The 20,384-nt window shown below is 53.4% G+C and overlaps 1 protein-coding gene across 1 annotated transcript in view; it reads left to right on the plus strand.

Moving 5' to 3' along the window:
* The window catches only part of SLC39A11 (solute carrier family 39 member 11), an 86,846-nt gene extending 69,547 nt beyond the window's left edge, over positions 1–17,299 (plus strand). Inside the window, exons 8-10 of the mRNA XM_068209962.1 lie at positions 14,148–14,246; positions 15,319–15,477; positions 15,863–17,299. Coding sequence (XP_068066063.1) covers positions 14,148–14,246; positions 15,319–15,477; positions 15,863–15,941 — 337 coding nt within the window. The 3' untranslated portion in view covers positions 15,942–17,299. The remainder of the gene's footprint in view (positions 1–14,147; positions 14,247–15,318; positions 15,478–15,862) is intronic.
* The last annotated feature ends 3,085 nt before the right edge of the window (positions 17,300–20,384 follow it).

Below are 20,384 nucleotides of genomic sequence, written 5' to 3' on the forward strand. Positions count from 1 at the left end.
GGTGTGTGAGCAGGGCAGGTGCAGCCCCACAGGGATGGTCCCAGTCAGGGGCACATCCTGGCATTCGCTGAAACCCCAAAAATGAGAATTAGGGAGAAGGGAATGTCACATTTAACACACCTGGAGCTTTGATGTGCTGGATCAGCTCAGCCATCCCGGGATTCTCCATCCTGCCCATCATTCATGATCCCGGGATTCTCATTCCTGTCCATTATCCCAGCTCATCCATTATCCCGGGATTCTCCATCCTGTCCGTCCTCCAGGATCCCACGATTCCCCATTCTGCCCAGGATCCTGGGATTCTCATTCCTGTCCATCATCTCAGCTCATCCCGGATCCCGGGATTCCCCATCCTGCCCATCCTCCAGGATCCTGAGATTCCCCATCCTACCCATCCTCCAGGATCCCAGGATTCTCATTCCTGACCATCATCCCAGTTTGTCCAGGATCCTGGGATTCCCCATCCTGCCCATCATCCAGGATCCTGGGATTCTCATTCCTGCCCATCATCCCAGCTCATCCCGGATCCCGGGATTCCCCATCCTGCCCATCCTCCAGGATCCCGGGATTCCCCATCCTACCCATCCTCCAGGATCCTGGGATTCTCATTCCTGTCCATCATCCCAGCTCATCCAGGATCCTGGGATTCTCATTCCTGCCCATCCTCCAGGATCCTGGGATTCTCATTCCTGCCCATCCTCCAGGATCCCAGGATTCTCATTCCTGTCCATCATCCCAGCTCATCCCGGATCCCGGGATTCCCCATGCCGGCCCATCTCCCGGCCCTTCCCGGGATTCTCCTGAGCGTTTCTTTGCTGCCCCCGGGTGTGCAGGCTCCGTTCCTGCGCCCCGGCTCCTCCGGGATCCTCCGGGGGCTGCGGCTGGATCGGAGCCCCCGGCCGGGATTTTCTTACGTGGGGAGAACCCACGGAGAGGCTGTGCCTGGGAATGGGAACGGGAACGGCTCCCCAGAGGGCGGGGTTGGGTGGGATACTGGGAAGGAATTGTTCCCTGTGAGGGGCTGGCAGGGAATTCCCAGAGAAGCTGTGGCTGCCCCATCCCTGGAATGGGGTTTGGATGCGGTTTGGGGCAGCTGGGATGGTGGCAGGTGCCCCTTTTGGGGTGTTCAGTGTTCCCATCCCAGGCAGGAGCATCCCTCGCTGCGGTGGGACCGTGCTGCTCCTGCCCCACTCCCTGCAGGGCTGGGAATGTTGGGAATTGCCGCGGGGTGGAAACAGCGGCTCGGGACAAAGTGCTGCGGGGACAGGAGAGGAGCCAGTGCCAGGGCAGTGCCAGGGCAGTGCCAGGGCAGCGCGGGTGTGCCCGGGAGGGGAAGGTTCCCTCCAGCTGGGAACGGGGAAGGCAGGAGCTGCTCCTGGCCGCCTTCCAGGCAGGAAGGTAAAGAGAAGGGCAGCCATGGCTTAAAAAAGCTGCTCGGCCTCCTCCTGTTCTCCACTGAGCCGCGGGGGAGGGCTCCTTCCCCTCCCCATCCCCGGGTGGCTGCTCGAACAGGAACCAGATGGGGCTGGAGCTGCGAGGAGCAGCACGGGCGGGACGTGGGCAGGGGACACTCAAGGGACACAAAGGGGACAGGCAGGGGACACAAAGGGGACAGGCAGGGGACACAAAGGGGACAGGCAGGGGACACAAAGGGGACAGGCAGGGGACACAGAAGGGACAGGCAGGGGACACAGAAGGGACACACAGGGGACACAAAAGGGACAGGCAGGGCTGTGTCCCCTGCTCCCCTTTGCCAGTGCCCTTCCCAAGGCTGGATGGAGCAGCAGAGGGACCAGGCCAGGTCCCTGCTGCTGCCACACCCCCGTGTGTCCCTTCCTCTGAGTGGCTTCAGAGGATGGAGGCAGCAGCAGGGATCCCTGGCGTGATCCTGAGCCCTCATCCCCTGGCCTGGGGTGCTGGGAAGCTCCAGGGGCTGGCATGGAGGGGATCCCACACTGGCACCTGCAGCATCTCCCCTCCCGTGTGGAGCTCGTGGCTGGGATCCTGGGACCAGAAGGGGAATGGGGTCCCTGGGCTCTCTTTTCCTGCCCTTTTCCCATCAGCAGCTCTTCCTTTGAAGATCAGCACAAGGGGCTGATTATCCCCTTCCCATCCCACCCCATCGTGGGAGCAGAGTGTGATCCTGAGGAATAGCTGGGGTGCAGGAGCCTCCCAAATCCTGAATCTCCCAAATCCTGAATCTGCCTCTTCCAAATCCTGAATTTGCACCTCCTGAATCTGGATCTCTCAAATCCTGAATGTACCCCTCCCAGATCCTGAATCTCCCAAATCCTGAATCTGCCTCTCCCAAATCCTGAATCTGCCTCTCCCAAATCCTGAATCTACGTCTCCCAAATCCCGAATCTGCATTTCCCAAATCCCCCAGGAGCTGCTTGCAGGAGCTCATCCCCGTGCTGGAGGCGAGCACACAAAAGCCAAATCCCTTTTCTTATGGAGCGTTGCTGCTTCCTGAGTTTTTTTTTTTTTTTTTTCTGTCAAGGAGAAATTTGCCATAAAATTAATTTCCTCGGGCAGGATTGCAGGAACTCAGGAGTGTGCAGAGGGAACAGAAAACTGCTGGAAAAAAGCTGTGCCAGGGAATTTGCTTTTAACAGGAGAAAGATTTGGGAATGTGTTGGAGGAGGAGGAGGGGGATGTGTGGTGAGCAGAGCCTGCACCTTGGCTGGCTGATTCGGGCAGGAAAAGGGAATCTGGTGCACAATTAACTTGGAACCACCTGGATTTCTCTGTCAGTCCCTGGCTGGGTGATTTCCTCCTCTGTCAGGAGTCCCAGCTCTGTGTTCCCAGCAGATGGGGTGGATGTTCCCTGCACCCTTGGCTGATTTTTCTGCCTGCCAGTCGTGGTTTTGCCCTGGCTGAGCTGTTTTCCAGCTGGGATGTGAAGGCTCCAGGGATGCTTTTCCAGTGGGGATGCTCTTCCAGCGCCCCGTGCCCCATCCCACAGCCCTGGGGTTATTTTAGAACCCCTTGTGGCTATAATTTCAAATATTTGACCAAAAGCTGTTGTTAAGGCTGGGATATGGAGCCTGGGGAATGCCAAGCCCTGGATTTTCATTGCATTTTTTGCTTGGATCTTAGGAAGATCACATGGCATTGGTGCTGCAGGATGCTGGGACACCTTCCCTGTGCTCCTCTGCTCCCATCCCAAATAAAGCTGGGTCAGGGCAGCGTGGGCCTCACTGTTCCAGGGAATAACTTGGCTGCTCGCAGGCTAAAAAATCCCTGTGAGTCTGACTCGGACTGAAAGATAAATAAAATAATAAAAAATAAATATATTAAAAATATATTTTGTATAAAGAACATATAATATCTAATATTTATCTTATATATAATATATGATATATAATATATTATATAGGATATATATGATATGATATATTATATATGATATATAATATATAATACATAATATATAGTATATATAATATATAATATATAATATATTCTATATTATATGTTATATATTATATAATATAATAGATAATATATATTATATAATCTATTATATAATATATATTTTATTCTATATAATGTCTAATATCTAAATCAAATATATAATATATGTAATATATTATATATTTTACATATAATACATTATATATTATAGGTATATTTTCCTAAATTATATATAGTAATAGTAATAGAAATAATGATTATAATAATAATAATAATAATAATAATAATAGTCAGAGATGGATTTTCTGCACTCTCCCTGCCCAAAAGCACGTGGAGTTTTTCCTTTCCAGGGCAGGAAGCTCCTGTCCCTGTGCACGGAATGCAGAGGGGTCTGGGCTGACAGTTCCCATCCCAGGGCCCATCCTGGGCATCCTGCTGCTCCTCTGCATCCATGTCCCCGTGGCACTCGTCTCCAGCAGTTTGGGATCGGTGCCTGGTCTCACAGGGAGCCAGCAGCATTCCCAGATGTGCCTTTTTCCCTGGAAAAGCCCTGCCAGAGGCCAGCCTCAGGGGAAATGCCCTAAATCCCTCGGAGCAGATGGGCGCTGAAGGGCTGGGAAGCAGGATGAGCTGTTTTGTCAAGCCACGGTCCCGCTGGACACAGAGAATTTCGGCAGCTTGAAAGCCCTGGAGGCAGATTTTTGGCCGAGCTCTGCCTCGGGGTGGAGCGGAGTGTGGATTTTTGGGGTGTTTTGTCCCAGGGGACCCCTGAGCTCCCTCAGTGCCTGCGGAGCGGCTGGGGACAGGGCTGGCTCCCTCCTGCCCCCAGGGCTCGGCTGCAGCTTGGGTTGGGGTGAGGAGGTTTGGAAGTCACCGGAGATGGGACTTTCCAGCTGGTTCTGATGGTTGTGCTGTTGGTTTGTCTCGTTTTGTACATCGGTGAGAAGGGCGAGTTCGGCTCACTTCTCTACAGCATAGTTTACAAGGTTGCCAGGTGTTTAGTTGCAGGTTTTTTTAGGATTTACTGACTAATGAAGCATTACTAACAGGGATATTTATGGTTTTGACTTGATTTTTAAATATTTCACCTGATAGACTCATGTTACAGTGTCAGCTTTCTCAGCTAATTCTGTTATGACAAACTTACAGTACTGTATTTTAAATTCCTTGTTTATTTTTGTAATTACTTTCATTTTTTCTATATCTTAAACTCTGAAACTTTAAACTTTATTTTACTTAAGTATATATATAATGTGTATATATAAAAATATATAAAATTTATACATACATAAAGATAAGTATATCTTATATATATAAATATATATTAAATATACTTTAATCTATAAATCTACATTCTCATTTCTAGTGCCTAAGTTTAGAAGCCTTTTCTAAGGTCTCACATCAAATCTCATATTTAATTTTAAGCTTTAATTTACAACCCAAAAGTTCTAAAACTTCTTTACATTTCCAGTTCTATCAGGTTTGCTCCAGGGCTGATCCTGGCTCTCCGTGGATGCAGGGAAGGGGGAAATTATAATATATATATAATTATATTATATTATATTATATTATATTATATTATATTTTTATATATAAATATGTATTATATGATATGTATATATATTTATATAATATTACATATATATGTATATGTATATATATATAGAGAGAGTATATATATATTGTATATATATAGTATATATATATAGTGTATATATATATATATATATATATATAGAGTATATATTTCTATTTATATAATATATATTTTATAATTTTTGAGTTGTATTCTGGAGCAGAGTTAACCTGGGTGTGCCCAGCTCAGCCTGCTTTGGGTACCCATGGACCATCCCACCCCCATCCTCAATTCCCTCCATGAAATCTCTGCTGGGACAGAGAGGAAAGGAGCAGGGAAGTGATGGAAACAGAAATATTTCCCCCCCTGGACGATGCTGGGGATGTTTCCTCCAGCCCAGCACAATGGTTCCCATTCATGCTCCCTTTGCTGGGAATGCTGGCCTTGTTTGGATCTGTTGTGCCCACGGATTGTTTCCTGTCCAGCTCTGGTGGAACAGACAGCAGAGGAGCTTCGGGCTGACAGGCAGACTTTGAGCAGGGCTTGGAAAATATTATTCCATGGGACAGCCTGTGCCTCCCACGCTGTGTCTCTCAGGCTGGGGGGGAAGAAAAAAAAAAAAGAAAAAAAAAAGGTTTGATTAATGTAGGGAGATTGAAACCAGGCGAAAATGTTATCCTGTGTTTTCTGGGGATGAATGGAAATCATTGTGGCCGAGCACACAGTGGGGTTTTCTCTCTCACACTCACAGGATCTGGCTCTGCTGGGGCTGTATTGTGAATGCAGGTGAACCCGGCGGGAAGAAATGCTGATGTGTGACTCCAGCTCAGGAGGCTGAATGATTTCTTTATTATAACTATGCTATAATACATTAATATACTATTTAAAGGAGACACTAAAATACAAACCTACTTGTTCTAACTGCCGTATCTAACTCCTCACAACTCCTGACCCTCTCTGAGAGTCTAGACTCAGGTGGGTTGGGTTGGCCATCAGCTCAAACAATCCTCACCAGAATCCAACCAAGCAATCACCCCAGGGAAACAATTCTCCAAACACATTCCACATGGGAAAAACAAGGAGCAGAAATAGAAATTGTTTTCTCTTTCTTCTCTCTGTGCTCCTCTGTGGAAAAAATCCTGAGAGAGAGAAGAATGTGCCTGTGACAGGGATGGATCCAGAGGAGCTCAGAGAGAGCAAAGACCCACAGATGGGGCTGGATCCTGACCTCTGTCAGATCCCAGGAACAGCTCCAGGAAAATCCCCCCCAGAGCTGAGCCAGGGAGATCCCCACCTTCCTGGGATCCCAGAGAAAGGGAGCAGAGCCCAGCCCTGGCTGCAAACCAGGGGGAAATTGCTCATTAAACACATTTTAATTAGCCTGGCCTGCGGGGGCTGTTCCTTAGGGAGCTGGGAGGTTCCTGCAGGGCTTTTGGAGGGTGGGGTGGCCCCGGGGGTGCCCCAGCTCAGCTCTGAGAGGTTTGGGGAGCCCCAAAGCAGGGTGAGGCTCCTGAGCTGCACCCTGGATCCTGCACCTCGGCCTGGAGCCCTGGGAATTCCATCCCTGCCTTTGGCATTCATCCCTCTTTTTACACATCCCTAGTTTTACCCACATCCCTGTTTTTATCTCTAGATTCAGCTGGGCTTTGATTCCCTGGGAATCAATTCCTCTTTCCAGGAAGGAGAATCAGGTTTGTTAACCGCCCTCATTCTCCTCCCTTTACTTTTATTTTCTGTAAGGAACGGGGCTGTGTGATCCAGGCAATAAATCCCTAAAAACCTCCCCCGTCAACCATTCCCCCAGCCCAGCATGTCCTTTACACTGGGATTTCATGGCACATCAAGTGATTTTCCATGTGAAATGTGTTCCCAGTTTGAAGATTCAGACAAAAAGGAGAGAATTGATGTTTTCTGCATGGAGCCATAAACATTAATTGGGAATTTTTATATGTGCACCAGAGTCCCAGCCCTGTTTTTAGACCACCCAGCTTCTGTGGGTGTCTAATTAAAAAAAAAATATATTAATAACCTTTATAAAGTTCTATATCTCCCTGCAGCTCCAGCCCTACCCCAGATCAATGCAGCCACCTTGTTAAATCCCACTTTATTTAGGGCTGGCCCAGTGCGAAAATGTAAAAATTGAAATTATTTGCAGGCTGATGCTGTTTAAAATAGAATTAATGAGGTCTCACATGAGGATTGTCTTAAGGTATTTAAAAACAGGGGGGTAAGGGCTTAACTGGAACCTCCTGGTGCTGGTGGGAGGTGCTGCCAGGGAAGGATGTCCTTGGTTTTCTGCTGGAAAATGGAGGAGTTCCTGTCAGGAACCAGCTCTGGTGAGGTGGGAGCTCTCTCCCTCCCCACAGACTTTGCTTTTTAGGGTTGTTGCAGATCTCTTGCAGCAGTTTGGGGGCCTTCCTTGGTCTTCAGCCAGCTGAGGCTGACCCTGCCTCTGGAAAAGGGAGTATTTGGGAATATTTGGGATGTCTGGTGTTGATCCCTTTCCTTGGGCAGGATTTTAGCCCAGTAAGCAGGATGGGGGTGACACTGGGAAGGGGCAGTTGTGGTGTTTTATCCATTTCTGCCCTGTTCCAGGCCAGGCTGGACAGGGCTTGGACCATCCTGGGATTGGGGAAGGTGCCACAATTCCCTGCCTATGGAGCTGGGTGAATTTTGAGGTTCTTCCTGACCATTCTGTGATTTTATGCAAGCATCTGTGAGCTTTTAATCTTGGTAAACCACAACTGTGCAAGTATAAATGTGCCTGTGCACTGGATCTTTCTCCTGTGTGCTGTGGGAGCAGGACGAGGGCAGTTCCACCTCCTGCAAAGGAATTTTCCAGGAAGCAGCTCCAGGGCTTCATCTTCTGCTCAATTTCACATTGAAAATCACTTGATGTGCCATGAAATCCCAGTGTAAAGGACATGCTGGGCTGGGGGAATGGTTGAAGGGGGTGTTTTTTAGGGATTTATTGCCTAGATCACACGCCCCGTTCCTTACAGAAAATAAAAGTAAAGGGAGGAGGATAAGGGAGGTTAACAAACCTGATTTGCAGCCCTGGAGAGCTGGAGCCTGGCTGGATCCTGAGCTCCCAGGCCAAGTTCCTGCTCTTGGACAAGGTGCTGAGGCTCCCTCAGCTTTTCCTGCTGCTCAGCAGGGCAGGAGGAGCTCCTGAAATGTGGCTTTGTGCTTCCCACCCCAGGGCAGAGCTGAACCTTCACCCCGTGCCTGAGGCTGACTCAGAAATCAAACAGTCCCTGAAGTGAGCAGGCAGATAAGGAGCAAGGTTTGAAAACTGCAGGGGAAGAAACAGTCCCTAAACAATGGGATCCATCCCTGGGGTCTGGCCCTGGATTCCCTGCCCTGACATGGGGGAGCTCCACTTTGTGTCTCCTGGTGCCCGCCCAGGCCAACAGGGAGGTTTTGAACCGGGCTGGGTCCTCTCCAGGGCTGGGCTGGGCTCTTCTCCCGCGTGACAAGTGACAGGACAGGAGGAGATCGCCTCAAGTTGCACCAGGGGAGGTTTAGGCTGGATACTGGGAAAATTCCATCCTGGAAAGGGTGCCCAGCCCTGGCACAGCTGCCCAGGGCAGTGGTGGAGTGGCCATCCCTGGAGGGGTTTAACAGCTGTGTGCATGTGGCACCTGGGGACATCAGTGGTGGCCTTGGCAGTGCTGGGGGGAACAGCTGGATCTGGTGAGCTGCAGGGTCTTTTCCTTAATTCCGTGATTCTGTGTTCCTGGGATGGCTTTCTCCCGAAAATCCACAGCTGGGGGAGGTGAGGGATGAAGGCACACAGGGGATGTGTTCTCCATGGAAGGGGGTGGTGGCCAGGGCAGCACCTGCGGCTCCCCTGGGGAGGCCTTGAGGAGGCTCACGTGGGACAGAGCTACAGAACAAAGCAGGGATTTATTAAAGGATCTCCTCCATGGATCCACCTTGGGCAGTGCAAGAGCCCAGCCAGGGCTGCACCCAAGATGGATGATGGGTCACGAGTTTTCTCACTTTTATAAGTTCTGGTCCATTTCCATGTTGGGTTCATTGTCCAATTCCAGCTCCAGGTTGTGCAGTGCCATCCTCCCAGTTTGCTCTCCTCAGTTCCCTGCTGTTTGCAGTTTTGGGGCTGAAGCTGCAGCGGTGTCCTTGGATCTGGGCTGGAAAAGGATTGTTCTGTGTGCCTGAGCTGTGAGGAGAACTGCTGACACTTGACGTGGAGGTCAGAGTCGCACACCAATGCACTGCAGAGTCTGGGAACTGTAACAGCTCAAGCTGAAGGCATGGGGGTGGCCTGGGTGACATCAGGGTGACATCAGGGTGACATTGGGGCCGGTTCTTCCCGGGAGGCTCGGGAGCAGAGGGAAGGAGCAGCTGTGTGGAACACGGTTTAACAGGTAGGGCAGGTCTGGGGAAAGGGCCCCGGGAGCTCCTTCCCACCTGCGAGCCCGGATCAAACACCTCGGCGGGCGGCCCGGGGGCAGCCGTGATGTAATCGCGGCAACCCCAAACAATCGGGCCTTTCACGGGACGATAACAATCCCAACAGTATGGAAGGGCTGCCATGCAAGAATACACATGCACATTCTCCACTGCGGGGAACTGAAAGCCCGAGTGAAAAGGGGCTTGTTAAGAATATGTAGCCTGCTTTCATAATCACCCCGTCAAAGAATAGGCCCTTGAAAACAAGGCTTTAGGCTTATAGAAGGCTTTCTGTGCCTTGACCTTGCAAATACGCAGAGATGCCAACTTTTTTTTTTTTTGCAAGTGAACTTGGAGTCTCGCAGCGTGGTGCCGGAGCAGTTGGCAGGACAGGGGGGCAGGAGGTCTGGCCCCGGGGTGTTCCCGGGGGACACGGAGCTGTTCCCTGGGGGAGCCCCACCAGGAGGGCATGGATTTACCTTTCCTTCCCAAAAACTGGGCTCTGCTGCGTGGGAGGATGAGCCAAGACCAGGGCAGAGCTCACCTGCGGGTGACACGTGTCCTGGAGGTCCTGTGCCCAGCTTGGGGCAGTTCTGGAGGACGTGGCTGTCCCATGGCTGTCACCACCCTGATTTTACAGACGGGGAAGTTGAGGCAGAGCTGGGAAAGGCAACGCATCCAGTGTGTGTTGGTTCCTTGATGCTTCCAAGGACATGGAGGCTGTTGTACCCACGTGGAGGAGTCACCCAAGTGACCTTTCCGTGCTGGTGACAGAGCCACCAGCAGGACACTCTGGTGCATCCCCAGGCAGAGTCTGGTGTGATTTTCCCTGGATGTGTTTCCGTGGGACCAGCTGAGGTTTGTAGGCTGGGGAGGAGCCGCAGGTTGTCCAGCTGGACACAGCTGCCCCATCCACAGAATCCCAGGATCTCTGAGGTTGGAAAAGATCTCCAAGATCACCAAGTCCAACCTGTGCCTGATCCCCACCTTGTCACCGGCCCAGAGCACTGAGTGCCACATCCTTGGGCACCTCCAGGGGTGGCAAAAATCTGACCCGATGGGATCTGACTCCACCACCTCTCTGCCACTTACCCCACCTTTCTTCTCCTCTCCTGGGAGACCCCAAACCCTTCACCCACGGATTTTTGTGTTGGCTCATGCCCGTGTCCCTCTCCCCCGTGTCCCCCGTGTCCCTGTGCCACCCGGGGCCGGACTCTGTGCCTGTGTTTTACAATGTATTCCCTTGCAGCCGGGGGAAGCCTTCCAAGAATCCCCACCTATTTCCGTCAAAAGGCGCCTTTGTTCCCCTGGACACAATGCGGCTTTGATTCCTCCTGCCCGCCCCGGGGCTGCGGGAAGGTGTGAGCTGTGCACGGCCAGGAGGGACGGGACATCCCTTGGGATGGAGGGATGGAGCATCCCTCGGGACGGGAGAATCCCTCGGGATGGAGAATCCCTCGGGACGGGAGCATCCCTTGGGACGGGAGCATCCCTTGGGATGGGAGTAGCCCTTGGACTGGGAGTAGCCCTTGGGACTGGAATATCCCTTGGATTGGGAGTATCCCTCGGGATGGAGCATCCCTTGGGGCAGGAATATCCCTCAGGATGGGAGTATCCCTCGGGATGGAGTATCCCTTGGGGCAGGAGTATCCCTCGGGATGGAGTATCCCTCGGGATGGAGTATCCCTTGGGATGGGAATATCCCTTGGGATGGGAATATCCCTCAGGATGGGAGCATCCCTCGGGATGGAGTATCCCTGGCAACAGGAGTATTCCTTGGGATGGAGTATCCCTTGGGATGGGAATATCCCCTGGGATGGGAGCATCCCTCGGGATGGGTTTATTTGGAGCACTGGAGGTGAATCCCCTTTCCCTCTCCTGGAGACAGCAGGGGTGGCCCCGAGGTGCCCTTGGGGCGGTGACTGAGCAGGGCACGCGGGAAGGTTTGGGTGTTCCCACGCTGGCACGGAGCTCTCCTCATCCCAGCGGGATCGGTGTCCCTGGGACAGGCTCGCCTGGCCCCGCAGGCGAGGCCGGGAAACGTCCGTGGTGGGAGGAACGCGTGGTCCTTGGGGACCGGGGCTTGCTGAGCAGATCTGTGTGGAACAGGGAAGGGCTGGAGGCCAGGAGGAGCCGTGGGGACGTGCCCAGAAGGTTCCTTCTGCCCCGAGGAACGGGGAACTCCCCGCGCAGGGCCAGCGGCGGCCTCGCTCCAGTCCCTGGTGGCCTCTGCTCCGTCCCTGTCCCACGCTGAAGCAGCACCGTGGGATCACCCACATTCCTTGGGAAAAGGGATAAAATCCGGCCCTGGGCTGGGCATTCATTGCAGCCCCAGCGGTAGGGCTGGGACTGGTTCCTGGTTTTGGGGAGCCTGGGTGGATTGTCCTGGGGTTATTCCTGGCTTTGGGAATTCCACATGGATTGTCCTGGGGTTATTCCTGGTTTTGGGGAGCCCACATGGATTGTCCTGGGGTTATTCCTGGTTTTGGGAATTCCACATGGATTGTCCTGGGGTTATTCCTGGTTTTGGGGAGCCCACATGGATTGTCCTGGGGTTATTCCCGGTTTTGGGGAGTCCACATAGATTGTCCTGGGGATATTCCTGGTTTTGGGGAGCCCACATGGATTGTCCTGGGGTTATTCCCGGTTTTGGGGAGTCCACATGGATTGTCCTGGGGTTGTTCCTGGTTTTGGGGAGCCCACATGGATTGTCCTGGGGATATTCCTGGTTTTGGGAATTCCACATGGATTGTCCTGGGGTTATTCCCGGTTTTGGGGAGCCCACATAGATTGTCCTGGGGTTGTTCTTGGTTTTGGGGAGCCTGGGTGGATTGTCCTGGGGTTGTTCCTGGTTTTGGGGAGCCCACATGGATTGTCCTGGGGATATTCCTGGTTTTGAGAATTCCACATGGATTGTCCTGGGGTTATTCCTGGTTTTGGGGAGCCTGGGTGGATTGTCCTGGGGTTATTCCTGCTTTTGGGAATTCCACATGGATTGTCCTGGGGTTATTCCTGGTTTTGGGAATTCCACATGGATTGTCCTGGGGTTATTCCTGGTTTTGGGAATTCCACATAGATTGTCCTGGGGTTATTCCTGGTTTTGGGGAGCCCACATGGATTGTCCTGGGGTTATTCCTGGTTTTGGGGAGCCTGGGTGGATTGTCCTGGGGGTTGTGTGGGGAGGAGAAGAGGAGGAGAGCAGGGACAAACCCCTGGGTTTCTCCTGGATCTGTCCCACTTCCATCCCTTCCTCCTGCCCCTCGGGGGTCAGCGTGGGGGTCCCTATTCCCGGTGGGATCGGGATGGGGGGGAGCTCCCCACCCTTCCCACACAGACCCCTCCATTCACGGCTCCCTCCCCGTTAATTTGTTGTGGCCAGGAGCAGCAATAGCTGCTTTGTGCTGAGCGAGGCAAGGAGGAAAAAAAACCCCAGAGCCCAGACAGCAGCTCCAGTGTTTTCCAGCAGGGATGGTTTTCCCCCTCCGTCCTCCCTCTCTTTGCCCGGAATAATGTTTGTGATTGTAATGGCCTGTCCTGCTCAGGGAAACCCGGAGCCTCTCCCCCTTCCCCTCCCCTCTTCTGTAAACCCTGGGAGAAGTTTAAACAACCCGGAGAGGTTTTTCTCACCGGGCTTATTTTACTCATAGGAAACGAGGGGGTGAAAAAAGGGAGCTGGCAGCTGTTGGCAGAGCAGGAGCTGAGCTTGGGAGAGGCTCTGGGATCTGTCTGGAGACCCCTCAGAGCCTGACCCCTCACTGCTGGAGCCCCCCCAGGGTGGTCTCACTCTTGGTGTCCCCCAGGGCCACCAACACAGCCCAGCAAAGCTGGAGAAACGCTCCCAGTGTGGAATAGGGATGTGTGAGGAGCCCAGGGCACAAACACGAGCCCTGCTTGGTGCCTGAAACATTCCCCAAAATTCCAAAGCCCTGCAGAGCTGCAGGGGTGGGAGGTGGATGTGCCAGCCATGCACAGCTCCAGCAGGGACCCAACAGGAGCTGCTCAGGGAAGGAATTCCTCCCTGTGAGGACAAAATCCTTCCCTGAGAGGGTGGGGAGGCCCTGGAATAGAATTCCCAGAGCAGCTGTGGCTGCCCCTGGATCCCTGGAAGTGCCCAAGGCCAGGCTGGACAAGGCTCGGAGCCACCTGGGATAGTGGGAGGTGTCCCTGCCATGGCAGGGGGTGGGATGGGATGAGTTTTAAAATCCCTTCCCACCCAAACCATTCCAGGATCCTGGGCTTCCATGACTGATGGACAGCCCTGCTCTCCCCTGCCCCGAGTTTGACCCTGCAAGTCCAAGTGTTCCCTTTCCATGGGATGCAAGAGGGGGAAAAGAGAGAAAGCAAAGCCCTGTGGCTCTTGGGGTCCCTCTGGCAAAGCCCCCCAGGAGGGAGGAACCTCAGCCCTCCCTCAAGCCTGGGCTGCTCCAGGTGCCCAGGTCTGGGAATGCTGCAGCTCCCGGGAATCCTCGGGCTGGGATCCCTCCAGGGGCCTCCCAGGACAAGTCTCTTCTCCTCCATCTGGTCCCAGCTGCTCCGTGGGCTGGTGCTGGAGCTGCTGGAAGCTCTGGAGCTGTTGGAGGCTGGAATTTGCTGGGGTCCTCTTCAATTTGGCCACTGGGGCTGGGAACGCTTCCACTGAATCCTTAACGGTGTCCCTTTTTCCCTGCTCCCAGCAGCCTATCCCGGGCTGAGCTTTGTCACTGACATAAAGAAATGGATCTGTTTGTGCTTTTTTTAGGAACTTAGCCATTGGGATTGGGGTGCAGAACTTCCCGGAGGGCCTGGCTGTCAGCCTGCCTCTGCGCGGCGCTGGATTTTCCACGTGGAAAGCCTTCTGGTGAGCTCTGCCTCTGCTCCCAGGGAAAGGAGCCTTCACCAGCCCCTCCTCCCACTGATCCCCCCACACCCATGTGTTGTTCCATCAGGGAGTTGCCCTTGGGATGGGCTTGCTCTAGATCTGCTGTGTTCCCTCTGGTGCTGGCAGTGCTGCAGCTTTCCAGCACTGTCCTGCTCCTTCCACACCCTCCAAGCTCAGATCCCAGCCCCTGGATCCCAAGGGATGAATCCCTGATCCCCACAGATCACCACATCCCAGGGGAGGAATCTCTGATCCCAACTATTACCACATCCCAGGGCTGAATCCCTGATCCTGACACATCATCACATCCCATTTCAGTGCCTGTGCTGAGCTCCCAGATCCTGCACTGCCTGTATTATTATTATTATTTAATTTTTATGTCACTTCATTTTTCTTTTCCTTCAGGCTGGATTTCAACCCCACTTCTATTTTTTTCCACTTTTCCCTGAGGTGCAAAAGCCAAGGGCACAAACCCTGGGATCAGGAGCTGCATTCCTGCCCCTGCCCTGCTCCGGGTGATGGATGGAGGGCAGGGGGAGGATCCCAAACTGCTCCAAAGTTTTGTTTTCCTTTCCTCCCACTCACCTCCTTAAGTGCTGGGACTTGCAGCAGCATTGCTGCTGCTGGGAAGGGAGTTCCCATGCTCCAGAGAGGTGGGAACAATCCTAGAGGGAAAGAAAAGGAGTGGGAAGAACGTGGCTTTATCCTGCTCGAGGCTGTGGCCAGGTGTCCTCTTTGGGACTGAGTTGTGCTGATGGGAAGTGTTTCCTCTGCCTGGGAGCTGGATCGCCAAATCCCACAGAGCTGTTGGGGGCAGGAATTAGATCCTGCCTGGAAAATTCAGCTGGGTTAGGTCTGGGTTAGGTCAAACCCTTTCCTGTTACCATAATCCAGGTGCCTCAGCCAGGCACGGCCGGTGTCCAACTCCTCCGGGGCACCGGGAACGGGGGGACAGCGGGGATGGGGTGGTGTGAGCCCCGTGATCCCTTCGGGATGGCTGTGCCAGCCCTGCTCCAGGGCTGCAGGGATGTTTTGGCTGTTTTCCTGGCAGGTATGGGCAGCTGAGCGGGATGGTGGAGCCCCTGGCCGGGGTCTTGGGTGCCTTCGCCGTGGTGCTGGCAGAGCCGCTCCTGCCCTACGCGCTGGGATTCGCCGCCGGAGCCATGGTCTACGTGGTGATGGACGATATCATTCCCGAGGCACAGACCAGGTGAGACCCCCCCTCGCCTGTGGGGGGGTCCCAGTTACCCCTGGGAACAAGGAGTGTCCATGGGAAGGGGGAGTTTGGGAGCAGAGGGGATATAAACACCCAGCCAAGGCCTGGGGAGGGGAGATGGGCTCTGCTCCTTGGCTGGGTGGAGGGGCTGGGAATCCTCCAGGGAGCGAACTGAGAGAAAAGGGGAAAGTCATCCCATGGCTGGAGATGGGGTTTGGGATCCTGGGGGGGTCAGGATGCAGCCAAAGGATTGCTGTGCTCCCTCCCCGTGCCAGGGAATGGCCCCCACGGGCAGGGGGGCCCGGGAGCATCGGGGCTGGGATGGGACACGAGCAGCGCTCCCTCCTCCAACATTCCCCTCTCCCCTCTCTCCCTGCAGTGGCAACGGGAAGTTGGCATCCTGGACCTCCATCCTGGGCTTTGTGGTGATGATGTCCCTGGATGTGGGGCTGGGATAGGGCAGTGCTGCATTCCCAGGAGGAGACAGCAGAGCCCCGCGCGCCGCGGGATCGGGAGCCGGACACGCCTTAGCCCGGGACTGGATCTGTACATAGATTTTTGGGATCTGGTTTGGTGTTGATTTCCTCTGATTTTGTATCTCCCCCTCCCCTCCGAGTTCCTGGCAATGGTTTCCAAGCACAAATATGGGTGGGTCCTCCCAGATCCTGGTTTGGTTTTCCTCTTGGAAAGGGCGTTGGATGACTTGGGCCGGTTTCTCCAAGGAAAGGCATTTGGGATTTTGATCCTCTCTGTTCTGTCAGAGGTTGGGAATTCCTTGTCCCGTGTGGAGGCTAGTCTGGGGTTAAGTACTGAGGCCTTGAAATGGAGTAAGCTCCTTATGGAGTCTGGAATTCCACCCTTTTTTGGGAAGGTTGAAGGCATTAGGACTGTGATAAGCCATGGGATCACAGGTCTTCCACATCCTGCTGCTCCTCGGGAATGCTGCAGGGAATTGCTTTGGATGGATGGAGATGGTCCAGGCAAATAAAGATGAATTTTCTTGGGATCTCTGCAAAAGGGAAATGTCATTTTTTCCTGAATGTATCTCAGAGGGGCACTGCTCCAGTGCTCTGGGGTTTTCTATGGGAAGAACACCAGGAAAGGAGGATTTGAGTGTTTTCCATGCAATTCCATGTGGAGCTGTCCAGTCTTCCCAAGGGGTTCTGGATTTCAGCTGCTGCTTCCAGTGATCAGAACTCCCTGAAGAGCCAAGCCAGGCTTGTCCTGCTCACCCTTCACCTGCAGGAAGAGCAGGAGCCGAGCCAGCACCGGAGCATTCCAGGATGAATGAATGAATCCCTCAGGATGGATTCATTATCCCACCTGGAGAGCCAGAGCCATGCATGGAGGTTCCTGCCTCTTCTCCTGATGCCTCCCAAGCATTTCTTGTGGAATGGCTCTTCCTGAGCGCTGAGGATTGATGCAGGCTGAGGAGTGAATCCTGCCCATCCCTGTGCTCCAGGGAGGAGGGAGTTGCCAGGCTTGGAAGGATGCTGCAAATCCCAGCTGCCCCTCGCTCTGATCTCCAGCACAAAGGGCTTCCCCAGACTCTCCCGTGGGAATAAGGGGATCACCTGGCTGCCTCCTGCTGCTCAGTCCCTCTGGAAGTGGGGCTGGGATGTCCCGGATCCGCCTTCATCCCGCCGGAGCCAAAGGGAACAGGTTGGAATAAACCGAGCTCTCCATTTGGTTTGGTCCTTGTTCTTCGGATGGGTTTCCTTTGTGTGTCCCTCTGGATGATCCAAAGCTCCTGTTTGCTGATGGATTTGACCTTTTAACTGTGATTGCTTTCAATAAATGGGAAATGGAGTTTGCATGGAGTTGTTTCGATGCCATAAATCCAGGGATTTGCTCCCCCTCCCTCCACTCTGCTGGGTTTCCTTCCTCCAGCCTCACTGTTCCTGGCTTCCCAAGGTCCTGCCTCTTGCCTGGGAAGGCAGCTTTTTTGGGGCTGGGAAAAGAGGGGGAAAAGCCATGGAGAGGCAGTTTCACGCTGGGTGTGCATCCCTGGGGCTGAGCCAGGTCCCTCCAGGCACAGAGGAAATTCGGGAATTCAGCCTTTAGCAGGATAAGCAGGGGGGTCAGGCCCTTCTTTTTAAAAGGTGAGAGCTGTCCCTCATCCCAGGGCAGGAGAGGGAAGGGATCTGCCACAGCTGGGAATCAGAGCCCTTCCAGTGTCCCATTCCCAGGGCTGGAGCACCTCCCACTTCTCTCCCTAATTCCACCCATGCTGAAGGCTCTGGGAAGCTTTGAGCCCTCTGTTTCCAGCTTAAAAACCTTTAAATCCTCCGGGATGTCCATGGCTTGGGATTCTCCAGCCTGTCATGGATGGTTCCTGGTTTAATTCCTGGCGTGTGGTGCCAGCTGATACAAAAAAAAACCAAAAACAAACAAACCCATTAGAGAGTTCAAGGCAGCCTTGTAATCAGATTTCTGGGAGATAATGCCACATAAAGCATTTAATCCTGCCTGGATGCAGCCAGGCCAGATGAGGATGGAGCCCTAGGGAAGGATCAGGGAGGGAGGGAGGCAGAAATCCCAGAGGAAAATCCCTCTTTCCTATTTGTCCCCTGGAGGGAAATGAAATGATGTCCCCATTCCCTGGTGTGAGGGGGAAGCTGGCATGGGGCCAGGGCTGAAATTACCCCTGTGGGCAAGAAATGTCCATGGAAAAGTGGGATTTGGGAGCAGAGGGGATATAAACACCCAGGCGAGCCTGGGACAGGGAGATGGGCTCTGCTCCTTGGCTGGAGGGAAAAGGGGGAAGTCAGCCCATGGCTGGAGATGGGGTTTGGGACCCTGGGGGTCGGGATGGAGCCAAGGGATTGCTGTGCTCCCTCCCCTGCCGGGGAATGGCCCTGGAGCCCCCAGCCTGTGTCCCTGCCCCTGGAGAAGGGGAGGAGCCCCTGGAACAGCCCTGGGTCACAGCTCCTGCTGAGCACAGGGCAGGTTTATCCCTCTCTTTCCATCCTTCCCATGGGAGCACTCAGCCTTTGGGGGGTTCGAAATGTCCTGTGAGCTGCTCACGAGCAAAATACCACATTTTAGCTGGGGATTTCTCCCCCCCTCCTTTACTAATTTTTCAGTAAAACCTTTAGATTCTTGGGTTTGGTTTTAAAATCATAAAAACTTTTAGCAGTGGTTGGAGAGAAACTTAAACTGTGACCCCTCTCCAGTTAAAACTTCAAACCCCCCAAATAAATGTTCCTTTCCTTTCCTTTCCTTTCCTTTCCTTTCCTTTCCTTTCCTTTCCTTTCCTTTCCTTTCCTTTCCTTTCCTTTCCTTTCCTTTCCTTTCCTTTCCTTTCCTTTCCTTTCCTTTCCTTTCCTTTCCTTTCCTTTCCTTTCCTTTCCTTTCCTTTCCTTTCCTTTCCTTTCCTTTCCTTTCCTTTCCTTTCCTTTCCCTTCCCTTCCCTTCCCTTCCTCTCCCTTTCCCTCTTTTCTCTTTTCTTCTGTATTTTCTCTTATTTTCTCTTTTTTCTCTTCTCTTCTTTTCTTCTCTTTTTTTCCCCCCTTTTTTTCTTTTTTTACCACCCCAATCCCCCAGCCTGTATCTGTGGCCTTTTTGCTGCTGCTTTTGTGGATGTTTTGGGGTTTTCCAAGCCCTGCTGATGAATGGGGTGACCTGAGAATGGGAAAATAATGGGAAATCCCCTGATTCCTCCCAGCCCCGGGAGTGTCTGTGCTTGGCACTGGAGGTGCTCTGCTGCTGCCTGTGCAGGAGCTGCTGCTCCCAGGGCTTGGCCAAGCACCGTGGCTGTGGAAAAGCCCAGGAATGCAGGACTGGGTGGATTTTCCTGCTTTCATTCTGGTTTTTTTTTTGGTGGTTTTTTTTTTTTTTTTTTTTTTTTTTTGTGTTTCAGAGGCCGAACCATGGAGGCGCTGCCTGGGACCAGCACCATTGGTGGCTGGTGAGGAGATGGTGGAGGAATCCCCAGGGAAGCCCCCCTGGAGCCAGGGGGGATGAGCTGGGCTTGGCCTTAAATCAATCCCAAGTGGAGGATGGAGGTAGCTGGGAGCAGGGCACTGCCTTTCCTTTTTCCTTTTTCCTTTTTCCTTTTTCCTTTTTCCTTTCCCTCATGACCTTGAGGTGAGGGAGAGCAGGTTTGGATGGGATATTGGAAGGAATTCCTGCCTGGGACTGTGGGGAGGTTCCCAGAGCAGCTGTGGCTGCCCCTGGATCCCTGGAAGTGTCCCAGGCCAGCCTGGGGCAGTGGGAGGTGTCCCTGCCCAGGGCTGTGCGGGCAGTGAAGGGGAATTTCCTCCTGAGGGGCAGGAACTGCTCCCTGGGACAGGGACAGGAGCCAGGGAATGCTGGGGCTGTGTCAGGGCATGGGGATGGATCACAGGGAAAGGCTCTTCCCTAAAGGGTGCTTCCCCTAAAGAGGCTGTTGGGCACTGCCCAGGGGACCCAGGAACATTCCCAAGGCTGCCAGAGCTCCAGGAGGGTTAGCCAGAGCTCCCAGGGATGCTCAGGGTGGGATTTTTGGGGTGTCTGGGCAGGGGTTGGACTGGATGTCCCCTGTGATAGTCCCTGTGGGAGTGGATGATCCCTGTGATGGTCCCTGTGGGAGTCGATGATCCCTACAGGGCTGGATGATCCCTGTGATGGTCCCTGTGGGGCTGGATGATCCCTATAGGGCTGGATGTCCCCGGTGACGGTCCCTGTGGGGCTGGATGATCCCTACAGGGCTGGATGATCCCTGTGATGATCCCTGTGGGAGTGGATGATCCCTGTGATGGTCCCTGTGGGAGTAGATGATCCCTACAGGGCTGGATGATCCCTGTGATGGTCCCTGTGGGAGTGGATGATCCCTATAGGGCTGGATGTCCCTGGTGATGGTCCCGGTGGGATTGGATGATCCCTGTGGGGCTGGATGTCCCCTGTGATGATCCCTGTGG

The sequence above is a fragment of the Anomalospiza imberbis genome, chromosome 19 (genome assembly GCF_031753505.1).
Source record: "Anomalospiza imberbis isolate Cuckoo-Finch-1a 21T00152 chromosome 19, ASM3175350v1, whole genome shotgun sequence".
In the NCBI taxonomy this organism is placed as follows: Eukaryota; Metazoa; Chordata; class Aves; order Passeriformes; family Viduidae; genus Anomalospiza; species Anomalospiza imberbis.